General features: G+C 42.3%; 1 protein-coding gene across 3 annotated transcripts in view; it reads left to right on the top strand.

Annotated features, from left to right (window-relative positions):
* Positions 1 to 14,860, top strand: part of LOC133446931 (A disintegrin and metalloproteinase with thrombospondin motifs 2-like) — a 148,538-nt gene that overhangs the window by 124,572 nt on the left and 9,106 nt on the right. For 2 of the 3 annotated variants that reach the window (XM_061725152.1, XM_061725154.1), the window contains 13 exons: positions 2,370 to 2,453; positions 3,992 to 4,148; positions 5,553 to 5,658; positions 5,915 to 6,058; positions 7,366 to 7,498; positions 8,259 to 8,288; positions 9,388 to 9,501; positions 9,602 to 9,747; positions 9,964 to 10,124; positions 13,672 to 13,805; positions 13,893 to 14,016; positions 14,469 to 14,549; positions 14,649 to 14,812. In XM_061725152.1, coding sequence (XP_061581136.1) covers positions 2,370 to 2,453; positions 3,992 to 4,148; positions 5,553 to 5,658; positions 5,915 to 6,058; positions 7,366 to 7,498; positions 8,259 to 8,288; positions 9,388 to 9,501; positions 9,602 to 9,747; positions 9,964 to 10,124; positions 13,672 to 13,805; positions 13,893 to 14,016; positions 14,469 to 14,549; positions 14,649 to 14,812 — 1,578 coding nt within the window. The remainder of the gene's footprint in view (positions 1 to 2,369; positions 2,454 to 3,991; positions 4,149 to 5,552; positions 5,659 to 5,914; positions 6,059 to 7,365; positions 7,499 to 8,258; positions 8,289 to 9,387; positions 9,502 to 9,601; positions 9,748 to 9,963; positions 10,125 to 13,671; positions 13,806 to 13,892; positions 14,017 to 14,468; positions 14,550 to 14,648; positions 14,813 to 14,860) is intronic. The other variant, XM_061725153.1, reaches the window with a different exon arrangement.

Genomic DNA, 14,860 nt, shown 5'->3' with positions numbered 1-14,860 from the left:
CTGAGCACATAGGAGGTAGGCAGCTTGAACATTCTTAAGTCAGTATAAAAAAATTTTCTTCACATTAGAAGTAGAACAACTACTAGTGCAACATTAGAACAATCAAACATTAGAGATAAGCTTAGAGATAATTAAGAGATAACATAAGCTTTGTCCTTGCCACCCCTCGAAATCCCCATTTGACAAATCTTACAGTTTGCGACAGCATTGTTCTCCTCGTTCACTCTGAAGTAATTCCCCACAACAGACATGATAGCATAGGGCTGCTTCAGCTTCAAAACAAACAGGCGTGCTCTCCGCGCATGCGGTGTATGGCTGCCGCTCCGAGCCCACTACTCCACGTGTGCGTTGATTTATGGTCCCGCGTCACACCAACGCAGAGCCTTCAACGTAGGGTCTGGCGTAGGGTGCGCGTCGCCGCGAACCCTACGCTGTAGACTCTGCGTCGGTGCGACGCGGAACCATAAATCAACGCACACGTGGATGTCGGCGCCAGTGAGTATTTTCACCGGACATTTTGCCCGGAGAGATTATAAAATACCGGACTTCGGCATATTTTACCGGACAAAGTCCGGCAATTACCGGACAACGGAAACCCTGATATATATATCCGATTCCTGATCGGCTCATAACGTCCGAGTCCGGATCGAGTCTGCAATCACGTGATCGGCCCCGATTTCCGATCACGTGATCGGATCGGGACAACTCTACTGGAAACAGATCTGAGTTCCTGCCGACAATGGGAACCAAACTCTTGCTCCGGTCGAACAGAGACTGAACACTCACGGAACACCCCAACAGAATACCACAAGTGACACGGCCGAGTTCCTTCTCCAGATCCACAAAGCACATGTTGACTGGTTGGGCAAACTCCCATAAACCCTCAAGCACCCCTTTTCCAACTTGATCGAATTCCACTGGGGCATCGAAGAGCTCTGTCTGTGCCGTTACCTTCACAAAGACATGGACCAAATATAACATCATGTTAAAGTTAGTAGGGCCTTTTTAATCCTGTGTTTTTGTGTTAAACCATTATAATTAATCATCTGATCATATTGAGTTATCATATTACGCAAATACAACCTTTGACAAGCAACTGCTTATAACAAAATTGTAGCCATAATAAATAAATCATTGGGCCACATCTAAATGCTTCCTTATTGCCTCCATCAGATTTAAGGGGGTAAATTGTAGCCAGATGCTGCTAGTCGTCAGTCTTTGATGAATTGATTCTTAGTAGAGCTTTATAAAAGCAGAGTTTCAGGGAGTTTGGTTGTCCGGATACATTTAGATGTACTGTATGTTCACGCAATGCCAAGAGGAAACAACATAAGCATTGGTCTTGGAAAAGCTCTTTTTGCTACATATTTATATGGAAAGTGTTAAAAAAAAACATTTCCAAGCAATTTGGCCTTCACCGTTCTACTGCGAGAAATTCACACGTGAAAAGATATTAAGACAGATGTTAATATTTCAAAGGTTGGAACCCACAATATTTTAAGAAATACAGGAAAAAAAGAGCTACATCTCTCTAAGTCTGCAGACTTCACTGGGAAAGTTAAATGTTGATGTTCATGACAACAGAAGTAAAAATTGTCAGTAGAGAGGCTCTAATATCTAAACAGGAACATGGAGAAGGAGCTCTGGAACAATGTCCAATGTGCAGATGGAAGCAAAGTGGTGTTGTTTGTCCTTCATGCACAGTGTCATGTTTTGCGAAAAACACAGCACAGCATTTCAGCCAAAAAAAAAAAAGTGTCCCCACTGTCAAACACAGCACTGGAGGGGTGATGATTTGGGGTTGTTTTACAGCCAGGAGACCCGCACTGCAAAAAAAAAAATTTTAAATCCTTGTTTCAAGAAAATTAGAAGACTATTTAAGACTATATTGCTAGTTCTAAGTCTTGTCAAAAACATAGTTTTCACCTTGTTTGCAAGGATATGTTTTCTTCAAAAGAGATTCATGAATATTAGGGTTGTTTCTAGAGGAGCTATTTTTGTATTGCTGTCATTGAGTTGACCATGAGTTCTTCTGTATACAAGAGCATTCTTGAGACAAATGTGACATCGTCTGCTAAAGCTTGATAGAAAATGATACATAGGACACCAACAAATCTACATCAGAATGTGTTGCCAATGTCTTGTCGACCTTGATAACCTCAAGGAACTAAACATGTGATGTAAAGAAGACTGGGCCAAAACTTCTCTGCAACGATATGAGGAGCTGATCAAATCACACAGGAAACAATTAGTTGGTAAATGTGGAATGACAAGCTATTGAATTTAGCTTTTTTTTTTCTTCTTTTGGCTTATTTTTCTGTTTTTGAACACCTTTAACTAATGTTCTTCTTTTGTCTGTGTTGCACCAGGTGAATGAGATCTACCATGACAAGTCTTTGGGAGCAAAAATCAATGTGGTACTAGTACGGATAATCATGCTGGGTTATGGCAAGGTAAGCCCCAACAAGATACACGTCCAACTGAGAAGTTCCTATGCCTTTTCACCCATCAGCCCGATCTGTGATACTAAGAATTTTCTACAATCACTTTAAGTGCCTAAAGCCACACGCAAACTCATAAACAAACACACAGACATCCGGGGGCACACTTATCAGCACATGTTGATGCCCAGAGCCTCTTATTCCAGTGGACTGAGCAAAAGAGGAACTAAAAGCATGCAGCATCCCAAGGGAGTGTTTCAGAGTCGCGAGCCTGCACAGTGCAGCACCAAAGCGCACAGAAACTCTGCCTGTTATGCAATCAGCGTTCTTCCCTGTAGGTTGCAGCACAAAATCATGGTCCAGACTAAGATAAACAATCAGCGATAAACCTGCGTCATTCATAAAAAAGGAGAATCATTTTCATCTTAATCGTAACTCCATCTGCACATTTGTGATGTGGACAGGAACAGTAAAAGGTTTGGATTAGCTCAGCAGATGATATGAAGGATTTTATTGCTGGATAGGTGCACTGTGGCACTGCTTTAGCCATAGCTACAGTCCCAGCTGAACTCTGGAAAAACACACACACAACACAACATTGGTCATTCTGGGCTGGCCCTTATGCAGCTTCAGCCAAAGCTCCGGCTGTCCATCATTCCCAATTACCGTAGCAACCGAGCTGCACCCAGACATCCTGCAGATTGGCTATGTGACCCTGAGCGCAGACACACTCACACACGCCCACACTTCACTCACGCTGTCCAACATAACATGTGCACACTGCTGCGATCACGGTGAGGATCATGGAAATACACTCAAGCACACACACACACACAAGCAGCTGATGAACTCTGGAAACGACCCGCATGTCTGAAGGGGCATAATATTACGCTCCGCCCTGTGTGCAGAGGCAGGTCATATGTATCCCTTACAGTAGCTGTGAATTGTGAATGCATGGAAAATGTAAGCCAGTATTTAAAAAAAGTAAAATTGATGTAGTGAAAAAACAGGAGATTTCAAGGAAAAGGGGGGAATGTAAGCAAAAATCCTAATTAGGAAGAGTGTACAAGGTGAAGGTGAAAACAAAGAGTGTTTCCACAGGTGTTAATATTATAGATTCAATCATGAGGAGACATTTTCTAATTAAACATGTTTTTGACCTATAAGTAAATAGTCTATTAATTGCCATGTTTTTGTTCAGTTTCATGGTCTTAAAAATGATTAATTCATGAACTTATTATTATTTTTGAGCATCTCTCTGAGATCCTGTGTGTGTGTGTGTGTGTGTGTGTGTGTGTGTGTGTGTGTGTGTGTGTGTGTGTGTGTGTGTGTGTGTGTGTGTGTGTGTGTGTGTTAGGTGTGTGTGATACAGTGCGATTTACCCAACAGATTCTGCCATGAAAATACTGTGACACTGCCCCCTAGAGGATGAATTAAAATGTACAAATATTGAATGAGAAGCTCCCGGTTTTTTGTTTTTATCACTATATTTACACAGTGTTTTCCCCTTGTTTTGTTTTTTTGTTTTCTGTTGCATTTCTCTCTCCCAGTCCATGAGTCTGATTGAACTGGGGAATCCATCTCAGAGTCTGGAGAATGTGTGTCGCTGGGCCTTTCTGCAGCAGAAAGAAGACACAACGGATGCTGAATATCACGATCATGCCATTTTCCTCACAAGACAGGAATTCGGCCCCACGGGCATGCAGGGTATTTGAGCACATGTACACTATCTAATGACTTAAAGGGGACCTATTATGAAAAACATGTTTTCTCTTGCTTTAACATATAAAAAGTGGTTTCCCCTCAGCCTGCCAACTCAGAGAAGGAGGAAAGCAACCAAATTCTGCAGTGTCTGTACAGCCGCCGGATGAGCCGTCCAGTGTCATGTGGCTTCTACGAGCCGTTCAGATTCTGCTACTGTCGTTACGTAACAGAAATCTGATTTACATAGATTGGCCTCCGATGCGTGAAACCACACCCACAACTCACTCCACTGGCTGGAGCTTCCGCCATTTTTTCGTAGCGGTGTATCCCGTCATTCAGGCAGCCAATCAGCACAGTTCCTCATTATCATAGCCCCGCCCACTCAGAATCCTGCATAGATAATGAGGTTAGAGAATGAGATGATAAAGACATGGCTCAGAGGCTGAATTTCTAATTTATTTAGCAAAAACAATCAAAAGCTTGTTTTTAAGACATTCAAGGCCTGTTTAAAATAGGTATCAGATGCCATAATAGGTCCCCTTTAAACTTTTATCGAATGCATTCTCGTGTTTGAAAGTAACATAGGTACACAAAGACAGCTCTTCCTCTCCTTTCTTTTGCTCTGTGTAGCTGTATAGTGCACTGTGGCTTTGGTGGTTTGTGCAGCAGAGTACAGACTAACGGTTGAACCCACAGGAGAGGCCTTTAAAGGCAGTGGCCTAGCTATCCAGAAGTCCTTCAGCTGCCCTTGGGCACAGCCGTCAGCAGCAGAAAATCAATATACAGAGAAGCCACAGCTCCACAATTAAAGGCAGTACAGGACAGACAAGCACGCAGGGAGCAGAAGATTGGCATGAGTAGAGGTGGAAGCCCCTACAGGAAACATGTTTTCTCTTAAGTGTGAAGTCCACACATCTGTGTGTGTGTGTGTGTGTGTGTGTGTGTGTGTGTGTGTGTGTGTGTGTGTGTGTGTGTGTGTGTGTGTGTGTGTGTGTGTGTGTGTGTGTGTGTGTGTGTGTGTGTGTGTGTGTGTGTGTGTGTGTTAGAATTAGAAGTCACCTTAATAAGTTTGATCTTACTTGTCAGTTGTTTTGTCTGACATGAGATTGCAATTAAATTAAACATCTCCGAGGAGTTAAGGTGACAAAGTAATAATGTTTTTCCCTAGTATTACATTACATAAAATGTGTAGACATGTGTAAATGTATTTAATTAGTGTTCGTTAACAATATACGCTGTTAAATGAGCCAAAACAGAACGCAAGTGAAATTTTTACATTTTATGGAGCCACTGTTTATTGTCAGGTCAAACATGTTTGTTTCTAATGTTTTCTCTTTTTGATTGCTTCAGTATATAACATTGAGTTCATAAAGCATTAACATGGCGTGCCTCCTCTTGGTTGCTAAGGTTATGCTCCAGTGACAGGGATGTGCCATCCAGTGAGGAGCTGCACTTTGAACCACGAGGACGGTTTCTCCTCGGCCTTTGTGGTGGCACATGAGACCGGACATGTGTAAGTTCAGCTAAGATGTGTTCGTGCCCGGCTTTATGTTACAGAAAAAGACAGCAAAGCTCTCTGTTGATGGACTGCGTTGATTCATCGCAGTTTTGGTCCAATGGTCAATATCTGAGAGAATTGCTGCTGCCTTTCTTTTTTTCTTTGCTCCTTGCTCCTCTCCTCCCACACGCTCCCAATCTGTCTGTGCTGGTTTGTCTCCTCTCCCTTCACGTCTCTCCTGTACGCTTTTCTCTCTTCTGGATCTGCGTAGGCTGGGGATGGAGCATGACGGTCAGGGAAACCGCTGCGGCGATGAGGTGCACATGGGCAGCATCATGGCCCCACTGGTCCAAGCTGCCTTCCACCGGTTTCACTGGTCCAGATGCAGCATGCAGGAGCTGGGACGCTACCTTCAGTGAGAAACACACTGTCACACACACACACACACACACAGCCATGCATGTAAAGCAGGATTTGATTACACTGGTTTTTAAAGGTCAGCTATGACATCAGCATATTGAATTTACATGGAGTTGATGAAGTTTTCAAGTTGTCTTTTGGTCTTCTAAGAATGAAGTAAGAGCTGCACTTTTACAAGCTCCCAAAAGTGCGTGACTGAAGTCACTGCTGCCAAAGAACATTTGACCAGATATTAACCCCTTGATGCCTGATATATGAAGTGATACACAGAAAACTATGAAGTTAAAGTGTTTATACATACAGTATTGAAGTTAAAAACACTCCCAGTTCTGTTTTTAAAAGTTTTCTATTTATTGTACCTCTATGAGTACATTAGGTACTGTAATAGTATTTATTTTTTGATTCTGGGAGTGGTGCAGAGGTCTCGGAAATATATTTATCAAATAGGCATTAAAGGGTTAATGCCAACGGTTCACATATTTTTTCTTGTGATGATGATTGTGTTTGTTAAAGTCACCACAATCTTAATCTGTTTACTGTGTTATTGACTTAAGCACATTTTGTTTGTGTATCACATTTTATGGCACAATAATTCAGAAAACCAGTTCATTTTTCTTGCTTCTATATGTATTGTAAATATAGCTTTACATTTTCCATGTGAACAGTTAGGCAAATTGTTTTTTTTTGTTTTGTTTTTTATGTCAATTTTTAGCTTAACTCATATACAATCAAACGCTATATAAAAGATTTTGCTAATCTGCTACGTGTAAACACTAAGCCAGAAGTGTAAAATGATAGAAATCTGTCAAGCATCAAGCACAAACCCAGCTGAACTTGGAGAGTACTCTTGTGTGCTTGTTGCTTGAAAGCACAGCTTCTGTAGCCGGTGCGGAGACTAGAGAGTATGTAACGCTGATAAGATAAGGACATCCTCCTGGCACTGCGAGAGTGAAGTGACTCCACAGGCAACCCTGGGTTTCATCTGGCCTGATTCCATCTGGTGTATGCTATAAAATGTCTGGGAGAAATGTGCGCGGATGTAAAATAATTGTAGGTTTAGATTACTTTCCAGGTCAGTAATGCAAATGAACTGCAGTCTTTATATGCCTGACTATGTGACTATGTGCAAATCTGTCTGATTGATTGGTTATTAATCATAACTCATGAAACTTGAGCCAACATCAAGTACAAGATATGTTTTCCGTTTTGACTTTATAATTTTTACAAGAAAATTCTGTTATTCTGGTCAAATGTCTTTGGGTTTACATTACCACTACATACCTTTTATACCTCCTCTTCCAGTTCCTACGACTGCCTTCGGGATGACCCGTTTGACCACAACTGGCCATCGTTGCCTCAACTCCCTGGTTTGCACTACTCAATGAACGAACAGTGTCGCTTTGACTTCGGCGTAGGCTACACGATGTGCACCGCGGTAAGAGACGCCGGTAGCCTGACAGTTCCTTTACCGTTTTACTAACACTTACAAGCTGAGGGCGACTGTCACCAGTCATGCTTAGTATCATTTATCTTCTCAGATCAAATGTTGATACAGTCCAATGTGAATCTTTAGTGTTTTGGCAAAATCGCTCTGAAATAGTGGTCTCAAGATTATTTAGAATTAGCTGAATTTCACTGAGGCAATTACATTTTTATGGGAACTTTTGGCTTCAGCAGGTTATCTTCATTGACTGAGCCCGGTAGTGACATCTGTCTCTCATTTACTCTGGACTATAATGAGCCACGCATGCTTAGGTATTCACATTCTTCTGATGTCTCTTCTGATGTTTCCTCTCCCGGCCACTGGTGGGATTGACATCTTGCTAAAAAGCAGGTAATTGGTTTTGATAGCTTTTCTTTCCTCTTCTTTTATTAATGTTAATAAAAAGCACCTATTCATTGTAGCAGTGCCGTTGTCCTGTTACCACAGTGCCTTTACACGAATCTGACACTACGAGTAGTTTGTAATCACGACACAAACCTTAGACAAGCTCCACCTGGCTGCAGCCTCCTGCCTGGCATCTTTAGCTTCCCTCCAGCCAACCTTACCTTCTCTGTAACTGTGAAGCCACTGTGGCACACTGTTGCCAAGCTGTTGCTTGATTAACTAAAGGTTTTTTTCTTCGGGGGGGGGGGGGGCTTTGCACACATTGCTAGATTACCCTCTATTCTCTTGTCAAACTCATTCCCCTCAGCTACAAAAGGCGGGCCAGTCGGGATCCCAGGTAAGGTAACCGAACCTCTGGGAAGACGTGTGGCCCGTCATGTATTTTCTCAGATTTTTTTTTTCTCTATTTGTCCACTGAAGTGTTTGTAATGTTGCTCCTTGCTTTTTTTTTTTCTTTTTTACTGTACTTCTTGTTTCTCTGTCCTACCCATTTGTCTTCTTTTGGATCGTAGTCTGCAGGATTCTAAAACGCTCATATTTTAAGAGAAAGCGGCTATAAAAAAATCCCTCAAAACAGCAACACCCTGCTGGTTCCTTGGGGCTGTGGTTATGGTTTTGTTCAGCACTTGAACAATACCATAGCCCGAGTACTCTCCTGCAAATCTATGCTAAATCACTGCAGCACTGGCAGGAAGGGCCTCATTATATTGGCACACTCAAGACTATAAATGAGCAGAAAAGGTTGGAGAGATGTCTCTCCCATCCAAAGGAAAGGGCTTCGCCAGAACAAAAACTGTTTTTCCATGTTTCCCTTCAGCTTTTAGGATCCTACAGTTTGATGTACTTCAGATTACCTACCACAGTCCTTGGCCATTGATTGTGACTGTCCTGACCTGTAAAGGTCCCCCAGGATCACGGTAGTTAGGGAAGTGTGTGGAAAGGAGGGGGGAGGGCATGTCCCTCCGACAATAAACCCAGCTCAGTTTAGCGGTGTCCTCGTCTTCATATAGGAATGAGGAGAAGAATTTGGTCCTTCTGTGTCTAGAGGCTTTTACAGGTCACTCAAACCAGATCTTGTGGCTTTTTGCCCTCGTACCTCTGTTGTGGTGTAATTAAACCATGGTCTGTCTCACTATGAGAAGCTTGTCTCTCTTTATCATCCATTGGTTAAGTTTGCATGAATTGCTGTTTTTGTTTTGTTTTTGTTTTGTTGTTTTTCCAGTGGAGTGCAGTGTACAGTTCAGGTTTGGTGTATTTTATTGTTGGCACTAATACCGTGGCTACTGTTGTTGTGATATTTCTCTTCCCATCTCTCCTTTTGTCTTCTTTTTTCAGTGTTTAGCACCATCTCAGCTTTTTTCATTATGGTTGCCCGGTGTTTTTTCTCGCAAGTTGTGGTTTTTGACATGAAAGGGTCCTTTTTCTGTGCCCCGCAGTATCGCACGTTCGATCCATGCAAGCAGTTGTGGTGTAGCCACCCAGACAATCCATTTTTCTGCAAGACCAAGAAAGGACCACCCATAGACGGAACCATGTGTGGGAACGGGAAGGTATTGATACATTGCTGCGTTACCATGATGTTGAAAAAAAGCAGTTTGATCCCCAGATATCAAAATGCTAAATTTAGGATGTGTTGTTGGTGTGTTGAAGCACTGCTTTAAAGGTCACTGCATCTGGCTGACTCCTGACATCATGAAACAAGATGGAAATTGGGGTTCATGGAGCGAGTTTGGCCAGTGCTCCCGCACATGTGGCGGGGGAGTGCAGTTTCGCACACGTGACTGCGACAATCCAAGGTATGGAAGTGTGTTACACCATGTATACAAGTATTTGTTGAAAACTGTGCTTAGTTAAATGCACTTCAAAATTATTTTCATATTTATTGTACTCACCCCTTATGGACTCTCATATTTATGTTTATTTTAGCTCAATATTTTTAATTAAAAGCGCACAGTTGGTTCAGAAATGAAACCATAAAGCATTCTTGTGCTCCTGCCCTGCCACGACTCCAGACCAGCCAACGGAGGCCGAACCTGCGTGGGGGCAACATACCAATTCCAGATGTGCAACACCAATGAGTGTGAGGATATATACAGTGACCCGAGAGAGGAGCAGTGCCAAGCCTGCGACCACAGCAACAAGCACAACTGGCTGCCTTATGAACACCCAGACCGTGAGTATCCAGCTGGACGGCACGTAGTTTGTGGATGTCAAACCAGAAGTGATGATGCACGATTGGAGCTCTTCAGTGGATAAAAACAAATTAAAGGAAGAGTAAACATATTAATGAATGTGGCTGGGTTTTAGTGGATTTAAATGCCGTCAACTGAAAAAAGAAAATACACCTTCTTTCAACTGAAATATTGTACACATCAGACCATAACAGAAAAATAATCCCCTGGTCTTCCCCAGGTCTTACAGTTAGGTAAATCGAAAATCAGATGAACAACATCACTTGACATATTCAACTGTGTCATTATTTATTGAACAATAACTAAGCCAAGATGCAGAAACAAGGTGTAAAATATGAAGTAGATCTCCCATCTTTAATCCGAAGTAATCATTTTCTGTGGGATGTGGAGGAATTTTGGTCCACTCTTTTTCACAATGATGCGTCAGTTCTTTGAAGTTCATGGTCATGGATTTATTCCCTCCACAGCATTTCAGTCATTTTAAGGACGGGACTTTGAATGGGTAATTGCATACCTTGTTTTGTTTTTTGATTTGTTTTGATTTTTATGATCTCCGTTGTTACTGATGTGGTTTGGAGTTCGGATTCAGTAACAGCATGATACCCAGGTCCTATGTGTGTGATTGACCTCCAAATGTTCACCCCTCCACCATCATGCTTGGGACTTGATATGCAGTGTTTGCGTTGATGTGCTACTTCCGTTTTCTCCAAAAGTGGTGGCGTGAATTATGGCGTTGTGACACAGAGTGACCTTAAATCGTTTTCAGTGTTGAATGATGGAATCTGGAATTAACAAAAGGCCTTTCAACAGTTCACAGATTAGTGGGAAGCAACAACTGCTTCACTGATGTCATTGTTGATGACTTTCATCCTTAACGCATAATGATACAGCGTAATATGCCATGTTTTGTTGTTCATCTGAAGTGGTATTTACCTCATTGAGGACTAGGAAAGTCGTGATGTGTAAAGTCTTACAGTTGTGTTTTGTTACGGTCACTGACATCTGGACAATCTGCTGAGGGTGAACACAGTTTTGAAGAATGTCTAAGCCCTTCCATAAAAACACACCATGTCTGAATATCTCTTTTAATTTAGTCGGCTCTTCCTCTCCACCCAATTGCTGATATAATTTAAACTTCACTGACCCTCCTCTTCTAACCCTAACCCTAACCACAACCCATGTAGAGGAAACCCCATACCTTAAGTTTTCCTCAAATACTTCATAGCTAAAGCTGTTTCAGACATCAAGTTTTAAAATGTATCTGTCAGAGGTCACGCTGTGTGAACTAAGATGAGCCTTGCTAAATTATTTTTCTTTATTCTTATTCATTCTGGACGCATTTTTTAGCAAAGCTTTCAACGGCTCAAATTACAAGAGAGAGAGAGAGAGAGAGAGAGAGAGAGAGAGAGAGAGAGAGAGAGAGAGAGAGGCTGAATTCCACGTATGTTCTGTCATCTCCTGAGCTCCATGTGAGAGTGTCTAATCCTGGATGTGAAATTCATATATTGGTTTGATAAATTGTTTCCATTATTTCTCCACAAGGGAGAAAATGCTCCAGAAAAAAAGAGACATGAAATGAAAGGGAAACAGTTAGTTGGAAACTTTTCTAACCATTTACGTTCTGTGTTTTCATGCAGATGAAATCATACTGTACAGTCTCCCAGAATGTCCTGCAGAGCAGTGAACTCTATCAATAATGATCTTGAAAACTGAGGATTGCAACTTGCATTGGTCTAAACGTTTATTTTATTTGCATGCTGTCATGTTGAAGGGATACATTTGCAGGCACAAATGATAGTGATAGTGATTTTTGATTTTGCAATTGAGTCAACACTTAAAACGGGACATCCCGCTGTAAAAGTCTGCAGGCACCTCCACAGATATCTCTCTGGGGATTGGGTGATGGAGCTGATAGACACAGCTAACTTTGATGTACGGTGGGTGTGTTATCGGTTGAGGCTTCGTCCATTCCTATGATTGTTTCAGCTAGCCTAAGTGACTTCCTCAGAAACTTCCTAAAAACTCCAAAATATTCCTTTCGACCTGTTGTGATTTATATATTCTCCTTGTCGAGAAATAACCGGGACATATGAGATGTGTCGATCTTATGACCAAATGAGAAACTATATTTTGGCAAAGCACCCTTAACTGGACACAATGATTGCTGATCTGTTGCCAGGTAACAAATTACCTGAGAGTTGAAGAACTGAGGGAGTGGATAGTTTACAATTAGCTTTCATAACCTGTATTTCTTCCTGGATGTATCCCAGATTGTTTGGTCTGAAGTATTTATCATCAGGGGATGACGGCCCTCTCACAAAATCAGTCATAGTTAGCATAGGAATGTCTCTGCACATCTGGGAGGGGGCGCGGGGCTTGTTTTACAGGGGATGAAGTGCTTAAAGCTGAAACTCAGACCTCACCCGGCAACAGAAGATTATATTTTCTGATTGGCCGATAGGTTGGTAACTCAAGACAGCTGCTGTGAGCGGTATGAGCAGCACAGCCTGACTTTGACTTACGTTTGTAAGATGGGCTGTTGGAATTACTGTGCGGTGAAGTTAATAATTTCTCAGAGCAAGAAATACAATGTGTGGCGTGTGAGCGTGTGAACTTGTTGAAATGCGTGTGTCTCACGCTCAATGCGTGAGACTTGAGAGCCCTGGCACTCAGTAGTAGCACTTTGTTGTTTCCTGCACGAGTCAGCAGCGTCTTATTTTACATGCTGCACTTATTTCTACATAAGGTGATCGCACAAGTAACAGCACGTAAATAGGAACATTTTGGAGATATTCTGATATTTATTTTGTCACTCAGGTTAGTGGTTGCAGTTGACTTTAACTGACTATGCTAAGCTAGGCTCGCAGGTTTACACCCTCTTATCAGACTGTGGAGTTGAATGCAAATGAGCTAGTTCCCAGAGTGTTGGCATATCCATTTAAACGTTCAGGAACAGAACAGAAAGTGAGACAAAAAGTGAGAAGAAGCGTTATGAACAATGATAATAAACTGTAAAAACAAGCTCAGGCTCTGCAGTTTTGCATCTTTACTGTACTAAATGGATGTGCATGACAATGGCCACATGAGCAGTGGTTGCAGTGGAAGAGGCTTCATTCAGACACTGTCAGTGTGCATCCTCATCCTTACTTCACAAAATGTGTTTTCCTCCCATAATTCATCAGTTTGATGGAATTCCCGGCATCTGTTTATTTGTGTCAAAGCTCCATGAGACAAAGTCTCTGAACCGCAGGCCTGATGACCGATGGTGTAAGAGTGTTCATTCTCCCAGGGCAGATATCTGACACGTTTCGTCTCTGAAGGCACATGTAGTTGTAGGATGACTCACTGAGCCAGAAACAATGAGACACAGGGTCAAGCAGAGTCACAAGGAGTTCATTCTCAGCATAAAAAAAACTCGTCTCATGTTGGTTATTAAAAATGAAGCCGTCAACATGGATTCCAGGAGTCACAGCTTGAGTTGTTTCACAGTTAGTAAAGTTCAAAGCCTGTTTGTGTTTTGCTTCTCAGCTAACAAACGCTGCCACCTGTACTGCAAATCCAAGGAGACACAAGACACAGTCCTGATGCACAAAATGGTCCTGGATGGGACGCGCTGCTCGTACAAGGACCCGCACAACGTGTGTGTGCGGGGGGAGTGTGAGGTGAGTGACGTCACGTGCGATCCTCAGGATAAGCAGCTGGATGCGATCATGTCTACGTGTCTCAAACTTTCCGTGTCTCATCAACAGAAGGTGGGCTGCGACGGCGTGTTCGGCTCCTCAAAGCAGGAAGACAAGTGTGGAGTGTGTGGAGGCGACAGCTCCAGCTGCAAAACCTTTAAAGACACAATCACACGGACCGCAAAGAAACAAGGTAAACAGCCACAGTTATTGTGTTTAAATCTGGGACTGTCATCATAATATATTTTGGCCATAGAATATTTGTTTGTATGCTGCTCCCTTTGCTTTTGCATTTTATGTTTAATTAAACATCGCCCTCTAGAGGAACTCTTGTGTAACTGACTCTAAACCTTTGGGACGTTGAGCTGACGTTTCCAACATGTTTCCATGAGAACATTGCCAAGAAGTTACGTCGAACTTCATGAGCTAATGTTAAGTATATAATCAGACTTGGTGTCAGGACAGACCCACATCATTACAGCTCCCAGAATTTCCTGCCTGTTTTCCCAGGCAGGAAATAATGAGGACAGCAGGGATTCTACCTAGTGAGCAAAAAATTCTAGTTGAAGGGGGGAAAAAACAAGTTCTTCAAGGCGACCGATGCCTATTTTTGTGGGCACAAACCCTGTGAGTTTGTTATTTCAGGTTTCCTCAAAGTTCTGGAGATCCCCAGAGGAGCGAGACACTTACTGATTCAAGAACTGAAAGCCACCTCGCACGTTCTCGGTACGTGATGTCAGACTTTGTTTTGTATTTCATGCACACATGTATATATTTGTTTCAGCTTATTTTTATTGAGAATTTCTGTTCCAAATCTCCCTGCAGCTGTCAAGAACGTGGCATCAGGGCTGGTCTTCTTAAATGGGGAAAACGACTACCCAGAATCCCGCTCCGTCATAGAGAAAGGCGTGGAGTGGGAATATGAAAATGACAAAGAGAGGGAAACCCTTCAGAGTACCGGGCCACTCAGACATGGGATTTTAATAATGGTACACCAAACAGGAATGAGTTTGATGCTGAGTTTGGTTTTATAAAAG

Source organism: Cololabis saira, chromosome 7 (genome assembly GCF_033807715.1).
Source record: "Cololabis saira isolate AMF1-May2022 chromosome 7, fColSai1.1, whole genome shotgun sequence".
Lineage (NCBI taxonomy): Eukaryota > Metazoa > Chordata > Actinopteri > Beloniformes > Belonidae > Cololabis > Cololabis saira.
Note: the sequence above shows the minus strand (reverse complement) of the source record. Positions and strands in the feature narration are given on the sequence as shown.